We start from the raw sequence: 27,346 nt of genomic DNA on the forward strand, positions 1-27,346 counted from the left end.
GTTGCCACGGTGAAGACAAAGATGCTTGAATGAGGATTGTTTCCAGCTGATTGACTTAAGGGTGTCTGGGGTGTATAAGTGAGAAGCCTATTATACACAAACACACACACACACACACACACACACACACACACACACACACACACACACACACACACACACAACACACACATGCCAGTGTATAGTAGTCTCACACTCAACCACAAGCACTTTTTACAGTCAACGAAACAAACGCAGTCATGCACATTCACACAAACAAAAAGACAGAGATGTATGGAAAACAATTGATCAGCGTGAAATCCTCTTTTCTGTCACAGAGGCATGCAGTGAGGGAGAAATGGATGGATGGAAGAGGGTCGCAGGGAGATGAGAGAGTGAGAGGGGAGAATTATTGTCTATTAAAGAATTACATCCCCAGGCAGCTGTCCCAGCAGTAGCCATGTCTGGACAGAAAGCCATTGATTACACACCCTGAAGGACAGCGGGGGTCATGCTGTCAGAGAAGCAGAGAGGGTGAGGGACAGGGAGAAAGCGACATCGCTGTTGACAAGAACATAATGGAGAAATCTGCAAAGTCTCAAGAAAATGAATTGTCTGATCTGGCAAAAGTCAGACTTCATCAACATCTCTCCATTCCACCTCCCTCTGTCTTTTATTTTATCCGTGTGTGACCATCTTTGTCATATTCAAGCTCAGTTATTCACATTCATTGAAATGCCCTGAAATAGGCACAGCAGGGCCAGGTTGTTAAAGGGCCATGGAGTTTCTCTCTTGTGACTCCCTTGCTCTCCAGTGTAGAGATATCTTGGCAATAACATATGGAGTTGGCTCACTGTTTCTAGTTTAATGAGGATAGTTTAGACTTGGCTAGGAGTTGGGCATAGATCGAACATCAGCGCTTAGAGGAAATCTCTCCCCTGGGCTTTCTTTGTTGCATCACCCATTAATTTTGAGGCGTGCTCACACAGTCAAGCACCCAACTTATACTGAGACACAAGCACAGGGTACATACACATGCATACATAGGCTAAATGGCTTTTAGGCGCTTAATGATTAGGCAGTGCACTTCAAGTAAATGCTGTCTGTATTTGTTCCAGCAGGGGACTTTGTTTCTCTTGGTGGCCATGCCTAACCCTCGTGTTGTCTTACCGTCTTCCCATTTTTTGTTTGTTTTTGCTTTTTTCCAACGTTTTAAATTGTTTTTCTTCTACACATTTTCAGCGCTTATTTCTACGTCCCATATTTTCTTATATAAAACAAAATTGAAAACGGGTCAATGTGACCCGAAGTCAACACAAGGGTTAAAAGGAAAGTTCCTTCTTGGAAACGATTATGAACTGTATTATTTACTGAACTTTAAGCTTTTAGAGAACAGACTCAATCACACACCCAGGCTGTGTTGTGCTATAACATGCAATGTTTCAAGGGTTCATCATTCATCATCAAATAAAAGGCCATTTTTCACACTTCCTAACATTCTCTCTCCACTTCTTCCACCATCTAGAGTCCTCCTTCATGGTGTCGGCCTCATCACGGACGCCATCTGTTACCTTTGGAGACTCCTTTGACCTCCTGTGCCTGGTGAAGCCTCGTCACAACCCTCGTGTCCCAACCTCCGTGACCTGGCGCTTCATGCCGACTGGCCCAGAAGCTGGCGACCAGGATCAGGGAGAGTTCAAAGACCTGGTGACTTTCACCCGCGAGGGCACGCTGCAGTGGGGGGAGCAGCTGCTGGGGCTGGGTACCCGCACCACAGTGGACCGCTCACACTCCAACACCAACTTCCGGTTGTCGGTGACCAGGGCTGGGCGTCGCGAAGCGGGCAAGTACCAGTGTACAGCCGTCCTGTGGAGGAGGAACTACGACAACAGCTGGAGCAGAGTAGCCAACCGCACTTCCAACCTGCTTGGCATCAGTGTCCTACAGCCAGGTAAAGCTGCATGGCTGCTTGCCAGGCACACACACACCTAATTAGAAGGGACATAGACCAACACACAAACAGGGATAAACACAAAAACACAAATTCAGATGCACACTCACACGCATACACAATGAGTGAATTCTGCAGAGCTTAGAGGATGTCTGCCTGCTCTAATTGCTCGTAGTCTCTGGTTTAGCCACTAATTTGTGTGTGTGTGTGTGTGTGTGTGTGTGTGTGTGTGTGTGTGTGTGTGTGTGTGTGTGTGTGTGTGTGTGTGTGTGTGTGTGTGTGTGTGTGTGTGTGTGTGTGTGTGTGTGTGTGTGTGTGTGTGTGTGTGTAGGGCATGGTGGGGTCTTCTAATAGAGCACAGTGAATTTGTTGCTAAATAACCCACAGTAAGAGAGAGAAAACTGTGTGAAAAAGGTAGAAGAGAGGCAAGCAAAGGGCCGAGAGAGTGAGAAAGTGTGATAAAGAGATCTGTCCTTGAACTTTTTTCCTCAGCGGAGGCATTAAACTGTCTACATCTCCCTCATTGGCCCCCTGTGCTCCACACATACATGGAGCAAAACCCATTCAGACACAGCCCAAATAGTGGCTCAACACAAACAACAAACACACACACACACACACACACACACACACACACACACACACACACACACTGGTCCAATTTAGCCCAGTCTGCTGTGCCTCAACAGTATGATACTTCATTTATTCAGGTGAATGTGCCTGAGGCAAATACTCACCCTGCTGAGAAAACATTGTGGTCTGGCTTTCAAAGCAGTCCAGTAAAGGAATATGGTACCTGAAGTACCAATGGGATCCAGATTTTCTTAGATTTGGCGGGAGGAATATGAGTAAGGTATGTGGGCGGGATGAGAAAAATGTTTTCAACTTCTGAAATGCCAAATGTTTTTCTGGAACATTATGTTTGTGACCATGAGCAATGTGTGAATAGATATGTGCAAGCTTGTGTCTTTGCCAGCCTGAAGGCCCATTCCATGTTTAGGTGAGGATAAGTAAGATACTTTTTTGAGATTTAGAGGCAGACTGTGTTGATCAATAACACTTTTAAATTGAGGCAGTGGAATGTAGTCACATATACAGTAGATATAGTCTCTCATTCCCTGTGGCTATTGATCTAGATATGCGCACAAATTCAAACTGATGTAAACACACACTCATACAGAAGCACCGCAGTTCAGAGAAGGTGCTTTTACTGACTGTGCTCTGACCTTAACCATTCACGCAGAACACACACAGTGTCCCCCGGGCCCTTCAGGACTTGTTTGGATATCGACTTATCATCCTGAATGCTCATTTACCTTCCCTGTCCACCAGTGTGCAGTTTACATTGTTTATCCTTAACCTGAAAAAGGACACACACACACACACATTTTGCAGGGGAAAAAATACCGGGTTCTCCTTCTGCTCTTTTTTTCTATCAGTGTCTCCATGACAAAGTGATCAGTTACCTTGGTAATGCCATCAGTAACCATGATGATGTGATCAGTTGCTGACTGAAAGTCAATCAGTAACCATAACGGTGCGATCATTCTGTGTGTAAGGGCACTATCTCACAGGGGAGGGCGAGTAAGTAATTCCTTTATCTCATTGGTTGCAGAGACACGGCTTGGGCCCGGTCATTCTGCATTCGTCTCCTCCACCTCCTGTGTTGTTTTTCTTTTTTTTTTTAATTGTGCAGTCAGACCTTCATTTAGACCGATGATTCATTTGTCAGCATGTAGGATGTCTCTTTGCCTTACGCCTCTCCTCCCCATCTGCTTTTTCCTCTCTGTTTTCCTAAATGTTAACCACTCCTGGCTAAATGAGCAGCTGGCATTTGCAGTCCCTCCCTCAAAGAAGTGGGATAAAGGGGAGTGTGTGTAATGAGGTGTGAGCAAACACAGCATTTGACCAGATTCATAATTGAGACTTTACATCATTCTTCCAGAGGTACCTGCTCAATATGTATGAGCTGCCTCACCAGCATTATGTGTGCACATACATGCTTGTGTTGAGTGTTGAAGTTCTTGCATGAATGCCCCTGCAACCGTGTTTCTTGTGATGTTCCTCTGAGAGCTTCCATATGCTTACTCTGCATATATACAGAAGCCTCCCTCTCCCCTGATACTGCGTGATACAACAGTAGAACGGTTTCTCTCAGGTTTCTGATGGTCCATTTCACCACCATCTTGTATTCAGAAGAAAGATGAGTGCATGTGCCTAACGCTCCTCATTAAATTATTGGAGAACTTCAAAAGCGGAGAGTGAAAACTAGCATGCGAAAAAGTGCCCTTCATCCAACATCCATGCATCTTGAATTAGCAAAAGCGAAGTTGTCAGATGCTGGATGTAGATAAAAGCAGGACCAAACCCACACAGAATCAGTCAGCGTGACATTCTGTCAAACTAGTGAGGTGTCTGCAGACCCAGCCAGGCATACTTCCTGTTCCAGATTGCATTAGCAGCGCACTGCCCCTGTCCAAGTCCTATGGGTCATATTAGAGAGGTTTACCACCATATCTGCACATGCACATACACACTTATCTTCATTGTGAGGGCAGCCTTGTGTTGGAATTATCCACCACAGACTTCATGCAGAGAACCACTTCACACACTGGAGCACAAACACCATCATGCTCATTTACACACAAACATGCAGTACATACACACTGGGGGAGAAGGGGGTTACCTCCCAGAGCAAAAGTGTAATTATTTTATGATAGAACACGATTCAGTATTAACCCTCACAGCGGAGGATCTCCACAAACGCACACAAAAAACCCATAAACATGTGGTATACAGTTCCACATACTGTAATATTAGATTTAACCTGATTGAGTTTTCTTTTTGTCTCTGTCTGAAATGCAATAATGGCAAACACATGTTCAGCTTGGCAGATCACCAGGGAAGCCTCAGTCTCTACAACACAATCTAATATCATCTACTCATAACTCAAACTACACACACACAAAAACACACTCTTCATTTCACACACACACACACACGCACGCATGCACACGCACACACACAGAAAACACACGCACACACAGAAAACACACAAAACTAATTATGCTGAATCTTCCCTAATAGAACCGGAGTTAAGATTAATGATGGTTTTGGGAATTGAAGACATTTTTCTCATCATTTGAGTGTGTGCATGTGCACATTTGTGCATGTGTGTCTGGCATGAGGAGTGGGATATTAAGACTGTCTGGTTATTGGCTTAGCTAGAATGGAGGGGAGTGGGGGGTGCCCCACTTAGAGTTTCTCCTCATCTCTCCTCACACACCTACGCCTGCCTGGCTACCTTTCACTCACATGATCAAACATCACGACGCAGGAATGAATTCCTTTTTTGCTTTATTATTATCCTCCTCTCTTGTTTTACTCTCTTGTGGGTGCACTTTGAGTTAGAGGATATATGCCTCCTACTTTCTGCTTCTTTATCTTGGTCTACCTTATATGCTCTCTCTGTTCTGCCCCCCCCCTCTCTCTCTCTGATAGTTCTTGAGGGTATCTTACCATTTAATATGGGCTGGCACAAGCAGATGCCACATGTGCTCTCCTTTCATGCTGGTGAAGTACCACCTAGCCGTTATTGATAGCATTGGCGTCACTGCGGTGATTGGAGATTCCTGCTTATCGGGGCATGGATAGAAGCTGTCTATCTTCATTAAGTCCTGTCACCCTCATGTCTCCCTTTCTCGCTCCCGCTCCATCTCTGTCTTTCTACATTTTGTTCTCACTCTCCCCATAAGTCTCTTTTAATGTCTTTTTTCCCCTTCACTCTCACTTAGCTGCATGTTTCCCTCCCCACCCGCCCCCAGCTTCTTTCTCACTCCTGTGCTTTTTCAATATTTTATAATGCCCTGCCTCTCTCCTCCTCATAATTCTCTCCATTATGTTTACAGTTTTCTTCAAATAGCTTCTTCACCATTGTCAGTATTTCATAAATAATAGGATATGGAAGCTGTGCTTGTTTGCACACAATAGCGACTTTATCACAGTGTTATTGTTCGTGTCAGGGTTGTAAATGTTTTCTGTGCCCTGTTTTCAGCTGCAGTGGATATAGTTTGAGTTTGCCCACAAGCTCACCTGAGGCAGCACTCCGTATATGGGCTGCCTGTATGTCTGCAACACACAACTTGCTTCTACTTCTTACAGTATACAATATACAAATAATCAGAGTGTACTTGCTCGTCTGTTGCATATACACACACACACACATGAACACACAGGATCGTAATGGGTGATTAATGAAGAGCCTTTGAGGGGTGTACTGAAACAGAAAATAATTTCATAAGATTTTTGATTAATCACGCCTGTTTCAGACATTCAAGGTCAGGCTCCTTTCCTGCATCTTCTTCCTCACAAGGGCAAACCCTTACACTATCTCTTGTGCATAACACGGGCCTCATTTCCTTCTTCAGCCCAATCTAAAGACGCAATGAGATGTGTGAGATGTGTTGTGTCTCTCCATCTCTCGCGTGTGTGCGTGCGTGCGCGTGTTGTGTCCTGCTGCTGGTGTAATTGAAGTCGTAACTCAGAGCTAGCTACACTGTTGCTGCTCCTCCCAATGTAAATCAGTGGCTACTAGTTGGAGCAAAGCAGGAGAGGCTCAGCAGTGCCGCCTCTTGAATACACACACACACACACACACACACACACACACACACACACACACACACACACACACACACACACACACACACACACACACACACACACCAGCATCTTGCCTGTACTAAGTGAAGGACCACTGTTCTCTGTGGTTTAATGGGCATAATGTGTTTTATGCTTATTGGCAGTCCCCCTTTCAAACACACACACACACACACACACACACACACACAGGCATGCATACAGGCACACAGCTCGATCTGATATGTCTTTCTGCTCTCCCCTCCGTGGCAGCTTCTTTTGGGCCATTAATCTCCAAGAGTTCCCCTGCCCTGACCCCCTGTCTCACCCCTCTCTTGTGCATCCGTTTTCCCGTTGGGCCAGCCTGTGTCTAGCAATCACTCTCTCAGAATGGCAGGCAGGAAGAGGGAAAGTGCAGTCAGTGCATCAGTGTGTTCGCACTGCTGGTAGAGAATAGGAATTATATGGTGGGTGGAGTGTGTGTGTGTGTGTGTGTGTGTGTGTGTGTGTGTGTGTGTGTGTGTGTGTGGGGGGCTCTGCCATGGTGTGTTCAAGGCTGCTGTTGCGTGCACAGATCCCCGTAATTAGCCCAGTCTTAATGATATTGTAGTGGGAGTTGAAAAGGGGAGGAATGAGGAGTGGTAATATCCCTCTGACACAATGGGATCATAGATACATTGCAGTCATTAGCATAGAAATTAGGCTCCCAGTTCAGCATAGGAGCCACTTTTCAGTCAGTGGAACCCCATCTCTCATTGCCTCTGCCTAACAGCCTGCTCTGATCTATTCCCCCTGTGACAGAGGTCTAGACCGGATGTGCAGCATTTTGTGTGTGTAGTTGCAGAGGTTGGCAAGGAGCAGCAAGTCAAAGTAAGCTGTTCTGCAAGGGATCAGGGCATGTCTAAAACCCTCAGTCCTGACATGCTTTGGGTCCTGGCCGTGGATTAGCCCATGGCTGTGCTAACGCTAAAGCTAAAGGCGGAGCAGGCAGCCATTAAGACTATAAGTCCTGGAGTGGAGCTGGAGAGACTGCCTGCTGCTTTCCAAAATCCCCCCAGGAGCATGTTTTCACTTTCTGTCTTTTACATATCTCTCATCTTTTCCAGGCTCTTTCCCTCCCCTCAGCACACTCTCTCACTCCGCAGCTCTCTGTTAGTAGGGCCTTATGAATATCCGTTCAGTTTGCCTATTCATCCCTTAACTCTCCTACTTTTCTCCCATCCTGTATTCTTTAAAAACATATCATCCCTTTCTCTGGGTCTACTTTTATTCATCCCTCTCATCTCTTTATGTCTCTTTCTACCTGCCTCTTGCCCACTCTGGCCTCCTTTAACTAAGTGGAAGCATTGGCCCAGTGGATAGGATGTCAGCTCAGTGGTCATTAGGTACATATTAGACCATATTTAAAAAGAGCCAAAATGTTAGGCAGAGACCCCACCAGTACCTCCAGTGTCCACACTTCATTTACACCTCATTAATATTCATTAACCACAGGTGAGGCTGCTGAATATTAATGTTAATGTCAGATGATTAGACAGAATGTGATCAGTAGAGACAGATTATGGTAAGGCAGAAGGGAAGACTGGTCAAAACAAAGACTGTAATGAAGGGGAAATGAGAGGGGTGAAGTAGACATTTCAACCCATAGTCCTATATTAAAATACTTCACCTGGAGCTCCAGCATGAAACAGAAATGGAAATGAATTGAATTTCCTCTATATCTATCTAAAAATTGCAGGAACATCTTTGTGTGTGTGTGTGTGTGGGTGGGGGTGGGGGTGGGGGTGTTATGCACATATCTCTCGAACCGTTAGTCCGATGGATTTCACTCTGATCTTTCACCCGACTCTTTACATTAACCTATGAGTCGCTCATACTACACAAGACCTCTCGCTCTCGCTCTCTCTCTCTTTTTTTTTTTTTTTTTTTTCTTCTCTCTCTCTCTTTCTGTGCACACACACACACACACACACACACACACAGGTTCTGGTGGTTGATAAACGCAGATATGTGCTGTTTTGCGCTCATAACGGGCCATGTGGGTAGTGCACTGCCATGAGTCCATGACGCTAATGTCTGATTACGCCACATTTTCATTGTAATATTTTGTGATTACATTCTGAATCTGTAACGTTCTCTTTCACGTAAATCAGTAAGTTAGTAGTAGGGTATACAGGGGAGTTGCATTTGAAGTGGTTTGGGGTCCTTCTGTAAGTAATTTTGGGGTAGGCTACAATTGGATTTGCATGAATTCTACAAGCAGCTATACCACAGGCCAGCAATCGGCATTTCAGCGGGCACTGCACTAGTACAAAAAATAAAGGGTAACATTCTTGGATTTACAATCTTGGGCTGTATTCTCCTCCTATGACGACTCGGCCAAGCAGTTTCATAGCTCCTTTGAAGTCATCCTAAAAAAAATGTGTGTGTGTGTATGTGTGCGAGCTGTGGTTAGTGTGTGCTGACATGCCACAGTAGCATCCTTAACTGTACTCTCCTCCTCCCCCTGGACTCAAATTAGTTTTCATCTGCTTTGCTTCATAAACAACAGTTGTTGAGTTGTTGTGCAGCGTTCGGGGTGCCCTTTGTTATCTGTCTTCCTTATCAAAACTAGGCTGCTGTTTGTAGCCTTTGTGTATTTACCTCCAATGGTAAATAAAAGGAATAAAGACAGCTTTGTCTCAACTCTGCAGTTCCTGTAGCTATTAAACACGACAAATGTGGCACACATGGGAAGGGGGTAAGACAAGGGTTCAATGAGCCAATTAGTGAATGTACTGTGTATGTTTGTGTGTACTGTAATGACACTACATGCCCAGAAAACTGCTGAAACACAAGTACCTCCAGTGGTGCTGAGATAGTTAAGGGGGTAGGAGGCACTCTGTCTGGATACAGCTGTCTGGATTACATCTCCATTCCACCCAATATAATATTTTTCAAGCATTTTGCAGAGCAGGAATCAGACTTTTAATTACATTTTATTTAATCATGCCTGGTGATGTAAACAAAAGGCTTTGGCCCTGTTTAATGAGTCTGCCCTTTATTACCAAAAAATAAAATACAGTGAGCCATGCCACGTTGTTCATGGATATAAGGTTGTCCTGGAAACCACAGAGGCAGGTGACGTGTATGAGAGGCTGTCAACATTAATGCTCAAAGTTAACTTTAAAATTATTCTGAGAGTTTTTGTCTTCTACTTCAGTATACAAGGACACCATTTAGTCCCTTTTTACCTGTGGAGAAAATAAACCGATCAAAACCAAAAAGAGGAGTTAAAGTAGGAGCTAAGGCATATAAAATTGCTGTACACTTTCATTCTCACCAAGGCCAGGTTTGACTGGCACATGAACTAATGCAAAGCATTGAGAACAAGTGTTTCCAATTACGGATTTGTCTTGTGGATGCACCCTTGAGTCTTATTAAAGAAACAGTAGCAAAGAACATGTGATCACACTTAAAATAGGTATTGACATCCTTGCTCACACACAAGAACACAGTACTTCTCTTGCTGTTGAGGGAATGCACATACATGATGAACGGCCCTGTGAACGGTGTTTGATTGAACTGTAAGCTGGATCTCTTCCCACAACATAGTAAATCTTCCCTCATCATTGCTCCATATACAAAATGACATAAAGTACATCAGATAGAAGTTTTAGCCTATTTTCTGCTGCTTCTGTCATGATATGCATCAATGTAACTGTGGAGGATGGCTGTAGCTGAAAGAAGAAACCTCACTGTCAGAGTGAATGGACACGTGTCAGAGGATGTGACCAGCTGGTCTGCGTGAAGTCGCTGTTCTGTTACTGAGGCATTTCACAGTGGGAGAAATTAGGAGGTGTTTTTGGGGCATAAAAAGTTTTTTGTTTCCTTTTATTTTTCTTATGTTTATCAAGTAATAGCTCATGATGATACCTAATAGGGCTTGAATAATTAGCCTATTTTAGCTTTGAAAAGGCATCTCTGTAAACACAGATGTACGGCAACATGCTTTCAGCCCCCAGTTTTTCTCCTGGCTTCCGCTTCAAACTTCAAATGGGAATGGCAGAGAATTGCTTTGTCCTGTGCCAATTCAATCCTGCATGGTTTCACTTCAGGAGGTTTGGAGGTAATTCTCTTGCAAAAAAAAAAAAAAAGATTGCCAGGATTCCGCAGGGCTCGGCAATAATTCCGGATGGGGAGATTGTCAGGCTTCCTACTGTACCAAGTCTCTAGGGAGTACCGAGGCAATGATAATGTCATCATTTCAGATGCTACCTTGAAATGCCGTTGCACAAAAGGCTGGTCTGGCGATGCCTTGCAGCCATGCATCTTTTGAATTCAACCAAATGTGTACATACTGCATGTATAGTGCACATATGCAGATTCAGAATCACAAACAGCTATCATTTGAGCATGCACAGCAATCTGTTGGTAATGGTGAGGTTTTTAGGGCAGATGGCTATGACCCTAGGCATCAGTCAGTCAGTCATAGCAACGCTTAGTGTGAGCTAAGAGGGAGAAAAATTGGAGATGCAGGGGCTTGTTTAAGAATGCAGGAGGTTTCGTTACCAACACAATACAGTTGTGTGTTTTGATTTTGAGTTTGTTTGCTGTAAAAATTGAAACTTGATTAAAAAAAGAATGCAGGAGGAGATTGGTTCAGATTTGTGTCAGTAAATCAATCAGAAAACTATGAGCTATGCATTGGTCTTTTGTTTAACTGTTGTTAATGTTATAGCTATTTTGTAGAAATGTTTTCGTTTCGATCTAGAAATAGAAGGCATCATGCTAGCTAACTTGCCAGTCCCACCTATGACTTGCCTGTCTCTCAGATATAGAGAGAGTTGAATTTTCAGTGAGGATCAAATTTTATTGGACTTCAGTTCCAAACGAAATAAATTCAATTTCAAATTTTACTATTCAGATACAGTTTTTCAATGCAATGATTCAAATTAAACAATACAATTTCAAATTATGTGATTAAAATTCAGTTTTTCAATGCAATTATTCAAGTTTAGCAATTCAAATTCAAATATAAATGATTGAAATTCAGTTTCTGGTGGCACATATTTCAGCCCATAGAAAACATTCTTACAAATGCATATTCCTGAGCAAGGCTAGATATCGTTTGAAATTTGTCAATCACAAAACAATACTTTTTCTGATACATTTTTCTACAAAACCCTTTTTTCATTTGACAAAAGAAGCTAAAATTGTCTAAGCACAAGCAGTACAAGATGCTTGCCTACATAAAATGCATTCACATCTCCAGTCTGAGTAAAGAATACGTGAGTATGAATCTGAGTGAGCATTTGGTGAAAGCTTCTGGTACTTGTCTTGAAGTAAATTTGTTTGTACCAACTTACATATAATTAATTGTATCAAAAGCTGCTTTTGATGGGCTTCTTGTGCAAACTTGTATAGAAAAGGTGTTTTATGTATTTATTGGTTGTCGTGTACATTCACAAACCAGCTGATGCTATTTGGACAATTCTGGCAAACATCTGTGCTCTGATCTGAAAATAGGTAATCCTCTCTCATTTTGGTGGGAAGGGGTGGCAAAATGACATTCTTCAGTTGCATGTCTGCTACTGAGATCAATTAAGGGAATTTGTTTCCCCAAATTGGGCTCAGCCAACAAACAACTCTTGGCTCACTGTCAGTGTGCACTGCCAACGCTAGGAAGTGCTACCAATCAAATTATTGTTTAGGTTAAGATTGTTCAATTTGCTGAAAGAGGTGCACCACACCTGTGGAATTGTTCGACATTGAAGCTGTGTGGTCTTCTTTGAATGCAGGTAAATACCCCTGACATTATGTTTGTTTGAGACATATCCTCACTATGGCATGATATCGATATACATATCACGCTTGAAAATTGTATGGTGTGATTATTTTTGCTTTGTGATCCAGTGTTTTTATACATATAATTTTAGGGCTATGTGTGTTTTCTACATGCTCTGTACTGAACTAATCCTCCCCCCAAGCTTTTGACAGTGGGGCCCTGGCCGTGGTCAGACCCGATGTACCTGCAGCTAATCCTATCCCACAACCGATGTCACTGTAACCAATCCTGTCACAGCACTCAGGGCAGCTTTCAGCTTCTTCCTGGCATCTCAGTCACACCTCTCTATCCTCTCCTCCCTCTCCTATATGCTCTCTTCCCATCCTTACTTGACTTTATAAAAATGTGTTCCTTCTCTTTCCTCCTCTTTTGGCAGACTGTCAGACCCCCTGCCTTGCTTTTGTCTTGTATCTTACCTAATAATATCCACAGCCCAACTTTACAATCCACCTCCCTCTCATTCACCCTTGTCTCTTCTGCTGTTCTGCATCTTAGCTTACATTTCTACTTTGATACCAGCAGACCTACCATCCCCTCAGCTTTGATTAGTCTGACATTTCTTCCTCCTTTTCCTTTCCCTCGTATTTCTTTATTTCTCTTTGTCACTTCCTTCACCCACCCACACACCACTATCTTTTCCTGCCCTGCTGCCACCAGAAATAAACCCAGCCAGCTATAGGTTGTCTGTCACAAAACAAAAATTGCATTGTGTACCTGTCACCAGCGCTCACACCTGCACCCAAAGTAATGAGTGAATGTCTGCTCTTTTTCCTTCCCTACTGAACCACCCTCTCTCTCCTAATTCTTTGCAGAGAGCAAGCTGCGAGTACAAAAGACCAACCAGTCTCAGGTGTACCTGGAGGACAGTCGCGTCAGGATCAATTGCTCCATCAGCTCACAGACCAGCCAGGACTCCCAGCATGCTGTGTTGTGGTACGTGAGGCGTGCGACCGGGTCAGAAGCCGATGAGCTCCTTCTGCGAATTGAACGCTCGGGGGCATTTGAGTATGGCGCCTACGCAGACGAAGAGAGACTGCGACGCCGAGTGCAGGCTGAGAGGCTGTCCCCCCGTCTCTATGTGCTGACGCTGAACAGGGCAGAGAACAGCGATTCTGGGACATACTACTGCCTGGTGGAAGAGTGGCTGAATGACCCAGATGGAGCCTGGTATCGTCTCTCCAGGGAGTCCTCGGGGTTCACACAGGTTCTGGTCAGACAGCCAGGTGAGCAAGCTGTCAGAACTGCTGTTGTCTTAAACAAAATGCTTATTTATTCCCACTGCAGGGAAGCAGCAGCTGCCAATTTCGCTCCACATGCTGTCCTGCTTTAGACCAGTTTAACATTGTTTACTCCCCCTCCCAAATTGCTTTACTCTCACCTTACCTCCCACATGCTCAGCTCAAGGCCGCCTCACTCTGATGACCTTACACCTGCCCTGGGCTGAGCTCAGGTGGCAAAAAAATAGGTTGAAGTCATGCCAGCTGTCATATGCCAGAGGGCAGAGCCTGGCTCAGATGGAGAATCTAATCCTCTTGTCCAGTACTTAAAAACTTTGAGAGCGCTCAAAACCATGATTTACCTACTGCCACCCTAACCCTGACATCTTGCCTCATGACAGTAATCTTAAGTACACACATCTCACTTTTTCTGTCCTTGACTGAATTTCCCCTTAGCCCATATCAATTGCAATCAAACTCCATGCCCCCAAATGAAAATAAATAATAACAACCCATCCTTGACACACCCTTTTTTTTGTATGAATCTATTTCACAAACCAGCTGAAGGTGACTTTTCTCAGACGTCTCCGAGAGCACTGTTCATCTGCCAGGTGTCGTGTTTATAATGCAGAGTGAAATCCCTGGCATGGCATCTGTCCAAATAGAACGTGAGGATCAAAACGTCTGGTCACACAGTAGGCAAGGAAGCGGCTTATATTTTATGAAGACAGTGAAGCTGACACTGCTCAAACAATTAATTGAGTTGCAGCAGCCATACAAATGCAGAGATATGTGCACTTTGTGTAAAGCACTGATTTGTTTTATACTTTGGTCTCACCGCAAAAGTTAACACATTGCTGAAGCTCACCAGGGGACGGTTAATATTTAACACTTACTGAGGAAGATAAAGTATATTTTACATAACCATATAGATTTTTACTTTTAATTATACATAAAGATCTACATACGATTAATAGAATATGCTGTATAAACATCATGGATATTCATTAAGGTGCTAAAAAATACATTCACCTAGGAAGCCATCCAGAAATCTGCCTGTCGGGAGGAGAGATGAGAGGAGATGTGTGCCAGCACTCGCCTTTTTTTGCTGCTCTCCTGCTGTCTTTTCTGCTTCTCGTTTTGCTTTAACAAGAAGATAATTCCAAACTGTGTGAGAGAAGCCCAAGCTAGACAGGTCCTCACTGCCATCTTTTTTTTTTTTTTAACTGCAGTGAAACTGGGTCATTGTACCACCCCTAGGGGGTTGTAGCATACCCATACAGACACGCTGGCCTTGGGGTAAGATCTAACCTTGCTGGAAAGCTGAAAGACCGGTGATAGCTCTGGGCAGCACTGTGGGATTTATTTATTTTCGTCTTTTGTTTATACATTTTGAAAGTTTGGTGTCCCTATCTGCCATTTTGTGGTGTTGAACCACAATTTCCCATAGGCCAAGTTGACATATTTAAATCGCTGGTTTTGTCTGAACAACAGTCCAAAACACAGAGCTGTTCAGATGTTTATCATAACGGACAAAAAATCCTCACATTTGAGAAGTTTAAACCAGCAAATGTTTTGCATTTTTGCTTAAAAAATGACTCAAATAAGTAATCGATTATCAAAATAGATGCTATCAATTATTAACTAATCAATGAATCAACTCCTCATCTCAGCATCTAATTCAAATACTGTAGATTCTTGAAAAAACACATTTCATGTATATTAAACATTGTGATTTGGTGCTCTAGTGCTTAGCCCCAAGAAATACAGTACATTTAAATACATTTCCACTTTTACACCCCCATCTGTTTCTCTTTCTTATCTTCTTGAACCTCCGCAGAGATTCAACTGCAGGTGGAGGAATTGGAGTCAAACGTGACAGTGGAAGAGTCTGCCTCTATCCGACTGGGCTGTAGCATTCCCTCCCAGTCGTCCCGAGACTCCCGCTTCTCTGTGTCCTGGTATGTGGAGCGCTCCGAAGACGAGGACGATGAGCCAGGTGAGGAAGAGAGAGAGTGTGTGTTCTCCATCGGCCATGACGCCGTTTTCGGAAATGGAAACTGCAGCCCCAAAGAGGAGCCGGGGCCAAATTCCCGCCTGCAGTTTGAGAGGATGACCTCTGACCAGTACAGCCTGACCATTCAAGGAGCGCGGCCGACAGACGCGGGCCGATATTACTGCCATGTAGAGGAGTGGCTGCTCAACCCTCGCAATGCGTGGTACCGCCTGGCCACCAACAACTCTGGCTTCACTATCGTGAATGTAATGCAACAAGGTAAGTCCTTAATTAACTAAATCTTTTAAGCTTCTCTAAATGCAGGTGAAAACACTGTGACAAAACTATACTTGTATAAATGGATGTCTTCTAATATTATACTGGCAATTTTAAGACTGGGGAGCCTTTGATGTAATTAACTGTGGCTTCTTTAGATGTTTCACAGTGTATATTGTCATATATCCCAATCCTAATAGGTCCTCTGTGTTATAGTATATGTAACTAGAGAATATTATGAGTCAATTAAGGAGCTCTCAGGTACTCTATATGTCATCCTTGGATGATCTTGCTTCCCCACTTGCAGCATTTATTTTAAAGATAAGAACAAGCTCAGTTAAAAGCAGAGCCAGAGATGGACACCCACTGTTAAGCAGTAAAGCTAAGCGATTAATGGTGTCAAAAGCCATGCTTTGATCTAAAGATGTCAAACTGATTGATTCACCAATGTCAACTACTAGACGAATATCACAACTGTAAGAAGTGCATTATATATGCTAAAGGAGTCATGAAAATACAATTTCAGTCTGTAGTTTTTTTTTCTAATTTACAATAAGGCTTATGCATCTGTGAAAAACTTTGATATGTCTATTCTCTGTCAACAGTGTCCAACCTCCAGTCAGTGGTGTGCTCCAATGAATCCCTTTTCTACTTCGTCTTCTTTTATCCCTTCCCCATCTTCGGCATCCTCCTCATCGCCGTACTGCTAGTGCGCTACAAGAGCCGCAACAACAGCAAGAGTCAAGAAGGCAAGAATGGCGCCCCCCTCCTGTGGATTAAAGAACCTCACCTAAGTTACTCTCCCACCTGTCTGGACCCACCTGCACTCAGCCTGCACCCTGGCTCTGTTGACTAAGCGAGGGTCCTTCCCTCTGCCCCGCGCACATCGTGGATCCAGCCAACAAAATGCCAAGGAGCAGATCTGGACTCCACCTTCAGACCTTACTGTCGTTCACTGCTGTGTTGAATTAGTCAATCAGTTGATCACTTTAACAACTACCCTGGTGGCTGCCTGTTATACGTTAACAACTGTGTGTGTGTGTGTGTGTGTGTGTATGTATACACTAGAATGGGTGTGCCATGTTAGCACGATTAATTGTGTGAGTGCGAAATGAAGGATGAGCGCATCATGAGCCTCTCATTTTTGTTTTCTGTGAAACTCATAGCTGCATTTTGTTTTGTTTTACTCTGAATATTTGTCTATTTTTTAAAAGAGAAAAAAAAAACTGCACACATGAGATCATTGGCCGATCCTGGAATAACATTTAAGAGAAGGAACTCTATATTCAATTCCAGCACTGAGTGGATGCCAAAACAGTCTCCGCACTGATCCAAGAGCAGCCACAGCCTGGCCCACTATGTTGGTTGCCATAGTGATTCTTTGCGCCCGCTGACTCCGTAGCTGATGACTTGGTTGCCAGCCTGGATAGAGACAAAGGCAAGGACACACAAGTCTATGTCCTAAGTGAGGATGTGTGTTGGCCCACCTGCCTCCACAATGAATTTGCCTTGGCAGACAGAAACAGGTCCACTTAAACACTGCCAGACACTCTGGTCTTAGCGAGAGACTGCTCCGCTCTTCTCCTCTATCCTCCTCCTCTCCAGAAACGGACAACAAGAGAAAGAGATGGAGGAACATTGGAAATGATGGAAAGTAAATGAACAGCTCTCTCCTGCTGAGGATATAAGTACACTGACATGAGGGATTTTTTTGAGTGCCAAGACCTACTTATTTCCACGCTGTTCTCTGCAGCTAATGTTTGAAGTTTTAAAGAGAGTGGGAAAGCTGATTGGTTTTTGAAGCGGATTGTAAATATGTCTGCTTACCTCCTGCTGTGGGTTTATGGGACTTTAGGGCAAAAGGGCAATTTTTCACTCCCCTTAAATCAGTTGAATTGTCCTGCTTAAATTACACAAATTCAATTCTTGCACATTTCTTTAAGTTGCCCAGTATGACCACTTCGTCCAGTTTTTAAAGGATATCAAAAGATGCATATTTTAGTTTTTTTTAAATTATTTAGATTTTTTTAAGAGCCACACTGAAGATTACTAATGTGTAGATGTGTAGTAAAACACTTTAAAAATGTTATCTGCACATTATAAGAAAACAAATTGATGGGCGGGGGCAAAACGCTTGACTTTTGTGTTTATTTTAAATATTTTTCTATTTATTGTTTTTTACTACTTTGCATAGCTTTGTAAGATTTTCTTTTTGCTTTGAAATTCTCTAAGAACTGTGGTCTTGTGTTGCCAGGCAACTGCACCAAGCAGTTTATGTCAATAGCCTGTGTGTTGGCAATGTGGTAGATGTAGAAATGCTAGATTTGTCCTGCGCATTGCAGTCTGTAGCATTTCATACCAGATTGTCAAGTTTGGTCAGTGTCAAAACACTGCATATCTATACCTATAATGAAAATGACTGTGGCTTTACATGTACAATAGTTGAACAGACGAGTCACAAAAATTAATTCACTTAATGCTTTTTGCTTGGGTCGAGTTTATTTAGTGAAATGTGATGTAACACCTAGGTAGAATGTTTGATCAAAGACGGCTGAAACCGAACTGTTAAAACGTCTTCTAATCATGGATTCTAGCTGAAGGCATCATCCTCAGCTCTCCTGATGCAAGGCAGAAGGGTTGAAAATCTGTGTCACCTTCCCTGGAATGCAACAACCAGGAGATGTATGAAATCCTTTACCCAACCTGGGCCTAACCCTTTCACTGCCAGACTGGACATGAAAACTCTTGAAAAACTTGACATTGTTGTCTCAATCGATCGTGTCAACATGTATATTGCATGACAATATTGCAGGAGGAATCTTGATGTTTTTTAAATTTTGAACTCTTTGAGCATTGTGTTTGTGTGACAGAGCAGTGCCCCCACCACCACCAACTTCCTGAGCCAAGAGTCAACACAAAGCCCGGTCCCTCGTCATGTACAATGTTTGCCTACCAATTCCACATGCCCTTGAAACCTGTGAAGTAATCATAGACTATAAAAGAAGTGAAAGTAGCCACCATGACGTCACCCATTGGTTTGTGGACTACCGTTTTGAAGCCTCGAGTCTGGCATTTCGACTGTGTAGCCAGAAGTGACGTATTTGGATGAGAGGGAGCTAAGTTATCAGCTAACGCTGGAGCATCCATAACTCACATTAACCTATTAATTGGGATGCTAATTTTGGCAATTGAAAAACAGGCTTTAAACAAAATTGACTTAACAGTTGACTACTTACAACCAAACGCTGAGCAAGAAATGTTAATGCGCCCAAATGTTACAATTAACTTTCATGAATTGAAAACAGTGAGAGGGTCAAAGTTCTAACACGAAAATACAAACCTCACCCAAAAATAACTTCACGGCTATTTTAATGTACACAATGCAATAGATGTGCATTGCTTAGCCTCTGTCCTGATTGAGAGGTTGGCATGGTAGCGACAAGTCAAGTCAATCAAGGTAGCCACGCCCTAAAGCATGCCCTGCTTTATTGTCGAAATTGACTCTAAATAAGACCATCATTTACAAAATAAGCATAATGCTGTATTGAGGAAGACTTGAAACTAGGGATTGAGACCATGAACTCATTCGGAAACGTTTACTGAGGTAATATCTCACGTGAGAAGTAGGGTTATTTTCTCATAGACTTCATCAAATCAGATTTTTTTCTTTATCCAGAGGAGTCGCCCCTTGCTGGCCATTAGAAAGAATCCAGGTTTAAGGCACTCCCGCATTGACTTCACTTTTCAGAACTGGAGGCTACATCCACTTTTTTATACAATTTATGAAAGTAATCTATTTCAAGAATGGGTGTTGTTGGGATTGTAATGGATGTTATTTCTCATATTGTCTTTTTAATGCTTTGCTTTTATGCAGCACTTCATTAAACAGATTTATGTCAAAGAAAGCCAAAAGTACGTAGCTGATACTGACACAAGTCACCCAGTTCTGGGATTACAACTTTCTTTACTGTTTTTCAAGGTAACGGGCCCATTTCAAGTAGACCATACTATTCCATGTGGAGTAAGGCTGGTGCTGTTTAGTCAGGGGAGTTGTGAAATGTGATGCACGTGCAGCAAGTTCAGCTACAACTAGATTGATCAGTGTCTACAAAGTAAAGGCGATCGATTAGCTGCCAGTCTACTCATTAACCATGTGTTTGCAAGTGTTTTCTTGGAGTACAAGGTGTCGGACTAAAGCAGCACCCAATGGAAAAAGAAAAGTGGTACATGCACAAAATATTACAAATATTAATGAGGCAATATTTCGACCATCAAAGTCTTTGTCAAGCAAACATCCAGAGAAAAACTAAAAAGAACAACTCCAAATACAAGAACACATGATACATAAAATAAATTTCAAAAGCCAAACAATGATCCACTATATACAGAAACTATATATATATATATATATATATATATATATATAATATATACACACTGTATAATACACATTTTTGACAAATGTACAATGAAGGAAATACGTACAATATTGTGATTGTGCATGAGAAAAATGAGTGTGTTTTAGTTATTGTGATCTTCTCATTGGAGTTGGAGGTTTCTCTGTATATATATCGCCTATTTTTCACACACATGGGTGTTTGCCTATCAAAGACCTTGGTGATCGAAATTATGCCACATTAAATACCAAGATTCAGTGTGTGGACTACCTCTCTTTTTCCATTATAAACTGTCTTTAGCCTCCTGTTGCTATTTGATGTGATGCTAGTTCAAGTATATATATCAAAACTGAAAAAGCAGGAATGCCATGCTGTGCATTTTCTGGCCAGAGTATCATCAGGAATAATTGATGGAGCTGTTGAAAAGGTCTTGTGTGACTTGCATTTGCATTGGCAGTAAATGTTAATAGGGAGCTGTTTTCAGTTTTTAATAAGCAAAACAAACAAATTAAGGAGTGTGTTTGTTGACTGAATGATTGCCTTTTATAAATCTTGAACATTCCCAGAGATGCAGGTTGTGTAAATGGTGCACTAAACAGCTGCTTCAGCTTCAGTCTGTAAATCACATAATCCTACACTTAAATCATGCAAAATTAATTTCATCTTTCTAGATTTGAGTCAGGAAGTGCAGGGAGTGGTGTGTGATGTCACAGCGCCGCCACCATCATTGGAGCTGTACAGTCAAACTCTGAATGGTGTTTTTTTGTAGTAATAATATCAATACCATCAATAGCTGCCTCCCAAGATTCCTCTGAATGTTTCCGACAGTGTTGTAGCTGCGTTTTGAGGGCTGCATGTATTGGCTGTGTGCTGGCTCCAGATTTAGGTGTAAGATAGTTTGTAGTGATGTTTTCAGTTCAGCCAGTGATGCTTTAATTTCCGTGATGTATTTTTATATGACCATGGTTTGTTTTTTTCTTCATTTGTTATTCTATCAAATAGTTGCCATCGTGACCATTAAAAAGGCACTTTGCTATTGTCAGTATATTGCAATAAAATACATTCAGTGCATCTTCCTGTTTTCTTTCCAACCTTATGCATTTTGCAGTATTTAGAGTAGATTAAAACAACACATCGATCCAGTTTTCTCACAAAAACCATGATGTGCTAAAATACTAACAGCACCCTTCCCAACTATCTAGTTTTGCATTTACCGTGAACGTAATGCCATGCAGGTGGCAGGCTAAGAATCTTGTTGAGTTGGTGTTGGATTTTGACCTCTGAGCCCCTCAACAACGTGAGTGTTTATTTACACTGCATGCTCAGTTGGGTCTGTGTGTGTGTGTGTGTGTGTGTGTTTGAGAGGGGGAGAGAGAAGGATTGGGTCAGCATGTCAGAGGATAAATGATGCTTAGAGGGCCTCCTGCAAGTTTTTTGAGGCACTTTTTTGACAGCCTCAGCAAATCCCATCTCACCATTTATAATTTATCCAATGCAGATGGACTTGCTCACTCTTCCTCCCTCTCTCTTAAACACACACACACACATTCACTCACTCAGCAGTAAACTGCAGTCCACTGCTTCCACCAGTCCATGGCATTCATAAACTTCTCTCTGACTCTGTCTCCCATGAATTCATATTAACTTATATTGATTTAAGCATACCCAAGAAACCCAAGAACAAATGCTGCCACCCATCCCATAAATCATGGTGCCACGTAGGAAATACCTCATTCACTGGAAGAAAAATCATAGTTTGGTGTTTGCTTGTGGAGTTACTGGATTGTTTTCTGGGATGTGATGCATGTAGGTTACCCTAAAAGACCTTTTGGTCGACAAAACAATCTGTCTTAACTGAAAGAGCCCCCAAATTCAAAGATCTATTGATGCTGCTAGTGCTGATAGCAGGCACACTGATAGCAGGCACACTGCTCATGTTATTGTCCGCCAGCTCTGTCACAACTTCACAGGATGCAAAAAACCCAAACACTGAATCCTTCCCCTTTGAGCACAATCTGCCTGTCCCACTTTCCCCCTGATTTTTGTTCTATGTCTCCATTTTCCCAAGTACACACCCTATGAGGAAATATCTGTTTTGCATAAAAGTAAGCAACAATCACAGATCCATAGTCTTCGCCAACATGGATGCAGACACCAGAGGGCACACATGGGCAGACAGTACTTAACGATCCAGAGCAGCAGGGCAGCAGTCAGGCAAATAGATTATGATTTATTACCAGTGAGAGAGAAAGCGCTAAAGAGAAAGTAAGGACAGGTCGGACTTCTCCTGCTTTCACTGTGGTGAGCTTGGAAGCATCATAAAAAGGACAGAGAGACAAATCCATGAAGATTGGTACAAAAACATGTTGACTTACAAACACAATGCTCCGCATCCACTATGTATATGTATATGTTCTGCTCTTGGAGTTGAAGACATAAGGGAGGGAGAGCTGCAAAATGAACAGCTTGTACAGCACAGCTCGTTCCACTCACCTTTGTATGATTCCACATTGCTTTGTGTGGTATGACTCACTGTGATCTAAGTGTGAGTCAATAAGAACAGCTAAGGGAATCTTGTTAATACACAAATTGTCTCTCGAATAATGCACCAAAAGTAATTTTAAAAAAAGAGTGCTGAGTGATAATCATGGAAACTGAATTACATGATTCACATGGAGCACAAAGCACACAAGACACCTAGGCTACTGACATAAAAATAACAAAAACATGAATGGTCCCACATCATTCATTAAAAAACATGCACAAATGTACAAACACACAACTGACACACACTGGAATATTCTCACTTGATCCATAATTCATAAACACAAAAATTGTGTGTGTACTTCCACGGGCTCTGCCTAAGATGGAATAAACCGATGCTAAGGTTGCTACTACGGCAACGCTCCCCCGGGACTTCTGCATTTAGTCTCTTTATTCTCTGCGGCCCTGTGAAAGCCTGTAGATTCAGATGTAGAGCTAATTAACTGTTCCAGGCATTTATTTGTTTTAGTGAGACTCTAAATGAGCATTTATATACCTGATAGGTGGGACGGCCTTGCTAAAATGCATAATTTATTAGGGAAATTTTGCCAGGGCCATTTTGTCATGACCTTTTCTACTAATGCTTATCTCAACCTTGGTCAATGCACGTAGGACTTTTCACTAACCAAGGGTGTGTGTACTGTACCAGAAGTAGTTTAACATGTACCTTCAGTGAACAGGAGGGAAGAAAGATACTAGTCCTGAGGCATTTTGAAACCAGAGAGTCAACAGCCATGCTACGGACTCTGTGAGGCTGTATCTAGCTAAATGCTAACATTAGTATGGTAACATGCTCACAATGACAACGCTAACATGCTGATGTTAAGCAGTTATGTTTAATGAGTTCAACAAATTAGTTTAGTGTGATAGCATGCTAACATTTGCTAATCAACACCAAACACAAAGTACAGCAGGTTGATGGGAAATTAGTTTTGCAGGCAAAACCAAAGTATTGAACAAATAAAAATTTTTACCTGATAATTGTGCTACATGAAAAGTTAAGGGATCGACCGTTATTGCAATCCACCATGAGGGGGACATGAATTTCTGTACCAGATTCCATGGCAATCCATCCAATTGTTGTTGAGACATTTCACTAAAAACCACAAATGTCAACCTACTGTATAATGGTGGCACTAGAGGAGGAGTCCGATAATCAAAGTCAGAATAACATTCATGGTCTGTGAACCGTTCATTTCTGTACAACATATCAATTGCAATCTATCCAATAGTTGTTAAGAAATTTCAGTCTGCACCAAAGTGGACGGCCATCCAACATTTCCATAGCCACATCTTTAAAAACCTGGATTTGATATATTGTACATCTAATAGGATGGAGTACTGACTTTCATTTCCTTGAATCCCTCCTAGACCTGCTAAGCAGAGTTGTTGCTATAGTATCACTTCCATACATGCAAATGAATAATTACCATCTGTAAGAACGGATAAGCTCATCATACAGTATAGGCACAACAGAATATGCCTTCAGGTAGTTTATACAGCTGGGCAGATAGCTGCCCCTGCACCCTCTATTGAGAATCAGAGCTGTTATCCATCACATACAGTACTGTACAGTAGCCTACCTTGCTGCAGGGCAAAGCAAAGAGATCTTTTGTAATATTATTCTAAGCAAGTTGTTTTTTAATTGTTAATAAGACTATGCACACTCAATCAGATGAGCCCTTTATGTATAAGTAAAGGTGGTATCAACAGCAAGCTAATCAGCGATATGCATCTTGTTGTCCTGTGGGAAGCCAAGTAATTATGAATGAGCAGGAGAAGGCAAAGCAAGTTCACTAATGTGCCTTTAGTGCTCAAGATGAGGAGAGAAGTAGAAAGATATGATTCTACTATATAATGATCCCAGAAAGGGGGAAGGGTAGGCCATGGAGGCAAAGAGAATGCAGAAGGGAATAGATGGAACAAAATGAACAGCAGCAGAAAGTGTAAGAGAAAAAAAGGGAGGAAATGTACAAACCATGTTCCCCTCGGACGAACGGCTAGTTCAAAAAGTATCTTTGTATGAACCTGTTGAATATTTGACGTAATACGATATACAAGTGTTCCTCATTCAGTGATTTATCTCTCATGATCATGAATATGGTTAAGGATACTGGTATCAGAATGCTGGTGGATCCCGGTGTAAAGTTTCCAGATGTGAATTTTACACCTACTCAAATGTAGCTGTTCCCTGTAGTATTGTGTCTTCCTGTGGTGGGTGAGTAGTAGCCCCTGCGGTCTATAAACGCAGCCTTTGGAGAGACCTGCTGTGCAGTGATGTGACCGCCTTCACTGTGTGCTTGTACAACCTGTGATACTCTGTTGAAGTCTGCACAACACCTCCGCCAGGGACTGAGACATTCCCTCATGGCAGTACTCTGAAGATCAAAAACTCCACATGATGGCTGTCTGACTCATTTTTGGTGTAAAATTTTTTCGGGACTTTCAATATCGTCTCTCTCTCTGTCTTTCTACCCTGTGTGTGTGTATTCTCTTTTTTTCCAATACATACACAAGATGTAGGCGATTCCCACATGTAATCAGGAGGAAAGGCTAAGTGCTGATTGTTACCGGTCCATTGTACTTTCTGTCCCTGCCATCCCCCATCTATTATTGCTTTTAAACGTAAATGACAGTACCTGTGGATATGGTTGTCACAGAGCAGGAAGTCTCTCATGAGTGACTTTGATGTATAAGTTAGGGCCCAGCATGTGTCTCTCACTGCTACATATTAATAGCAAATTGAAGATAAGCTTACTATAGGTAAGATAGCCACTATGGTAGTCAAAACAGTTAAGCTTAAGGATTCACTGTGCCTTCCAAATGTATGTCTAACGTTAAAACATGATGAATGTTTGAAAGTATGAATAATAACCATTTATTTTCATCCATTCGGCCTAGTTTAATATGAAACTCAATTGTATACAATATATGCAGTAGGGGGTTCTCTCTTTCAGTTAAGGGGTCCCTGGCCTAAAATATGTTAAGGACCCCTGCTCTATAGTCTAGAGGAGTATAGAGTCTTTACACTAACTCTTTCATTGTCACCATCGCTGCTGCTCATATTTCTCTTTCTGCATTGTAGTTTAATCATAAATCAACAAATGGTGTGTAAACAGTGGAAGGTAATCTGGAGAGACAAACTGTCAGTTAACTAATAATGATACTGTGACATGGTTAAAGGAGTGTGGAGCATGTGTAGGTGCCGACTGCTCCCTTGTGTCCCTGTCTTTGCCAGACGGCAGGGACGCTCGCATACAAAACGCCTGTCATCATGTATTAGAACACAAATCGGTCACAGGAGATTCCCTCACGATGTACAAACGCATGTATTACACACAAACTCTCTCGTCACATACACACGCTCTATATAAACCTCTCTATCACATATACAATGATGGGATAAGCAAAGATGACATCATCTGCCATTATATGTGAAGTTGAAACCAAAATACAGATTTCAGGCATCAATATTTCAACTGGTCTGTGAATTGCCTCCAAGACATATGCTGCATTATTAAAAACGAGCTGCTTGCAGTTTGAAGTATGTCATGAGTGATTCTCATTGACAGGAGGAAATCTTGCAGCACAGAAAGAGATGAGAGGTACTGCATGTCTTTAGTCTTTCTGGGTGTTCTCGGGAAAAGGATTCTATAGCTCAGTCTGGCTCAACAAATGCAATATTACAAAAGATTCCTGAAAACGCATCCTGCTCACAACCGTGCATTTCTTTATATTACGATTAAATGGTCGGTGGCACCACTACTGCACATGACCCAACTTTCTGAGAAAAAGTGCTAAAGTTTAAACAGTAGAGTCAATATGCACATACGTTAGACAGACAGTACAGTTAAGTTTCAAGTAACCACTCTACAGAAGCGCTAATTCTGTAGCCAATTATCTGCCGTGCTGTTCACACTACAGGACTGACTACATTATAGATTACAATGTGTTTCTAATCTACAGCTGTTTAAAATATTGTTCATGCTTACAAATTAATCATATATGCTTGCAACTTAATTATACTGTATGATTGCTTACATATAGAATCCCCCTATTAAGGCTTTGTCCAGACTCGCCATCTAGTGTATGAAAAAGGAAAAAGTCAGTAACACACTTGGTTTATATATATTTTAATATCAAACATTCAAAGTCTTAAGTAAAAGTAAATCAAAGCATAATGTACTCATCATAAAAGGCCCCTGGGAGTGTTGCTATATCATAGATAATATTATTGGAGTCTTATTACTGATGATGTGTACGTTTATTGATGTATTCGGTCAAAGTGGAGATCATTTATTTGCTTTACATACTGGTTGGGAAATTTTAATTTACAACAATGCCTCATTTTCTCAAAATGAATATCCATGTAAATTCTTAACATGCTAAGTAGCTAGTAACTATAGCTGTTAAATGAATATAGTGGAGTAAAATGTGCAATAGTTTCCTCTGAAATGTCATATAAAATGTAATTACTAAGTACATCAAAAGTGTATTTAAGTTTAATACTTGAGTACTCCA

At 42.0% G+C, this 27,346-nt stretch overlaps 1 protein-coding gene across 1 annotated transcript in view; it reads left to right on the forward strand.

The window, feature by feature from the left end:
* igsf3 (immunoglobulin superfamily, member 3) overlaps nucleotides 1-21,352 on the forward strand; it is a 71,260-nt gene extending 49,908 nt beyond the window's left edge. The window contains exons 6-9 of the mRNA XM_039817708.1: nucleotides 1,505-1,930; nucleotides 13,208-13,618; nucleotides 15,453-15,887; nucleotides 16,490-21,352. Coding sequence (XP_039673642.1) covers nucleotides 1,505-1,930; nucleotides 13,208-13,618; nucleotides 15,453-15,887; nucleotides 16,490-16,740 — 1,523 coding nt within the window. The 3' untranslated portion in view covers nucleotides 16,741-21,352. The remainder of the gene's footprint in view (nucleotides 1-1,504; nucleotides 1,931-13,207; nucleotides 13,619-15,452; nucleotides 15,888-16,489) is intronic.
* The last annotated feature ends 5,994 nt before the right edge of the window (nucleotides 21,353-27,346 follow it).

The sequence above is a fragment of the Perca fluviatilis genome, chromosome 12, assembly GCF_010015445.1.
Source record: "Perca fluviatilis chromosome 12, GENO_Pfluv_1.0, whole genome shotgun sequence".
Lineage (NCBI taxonomy): Eukaryota > Metazoa > Chordata > Actinopteri > Perciformes > Percidae > Perca > Perca fluviatilis.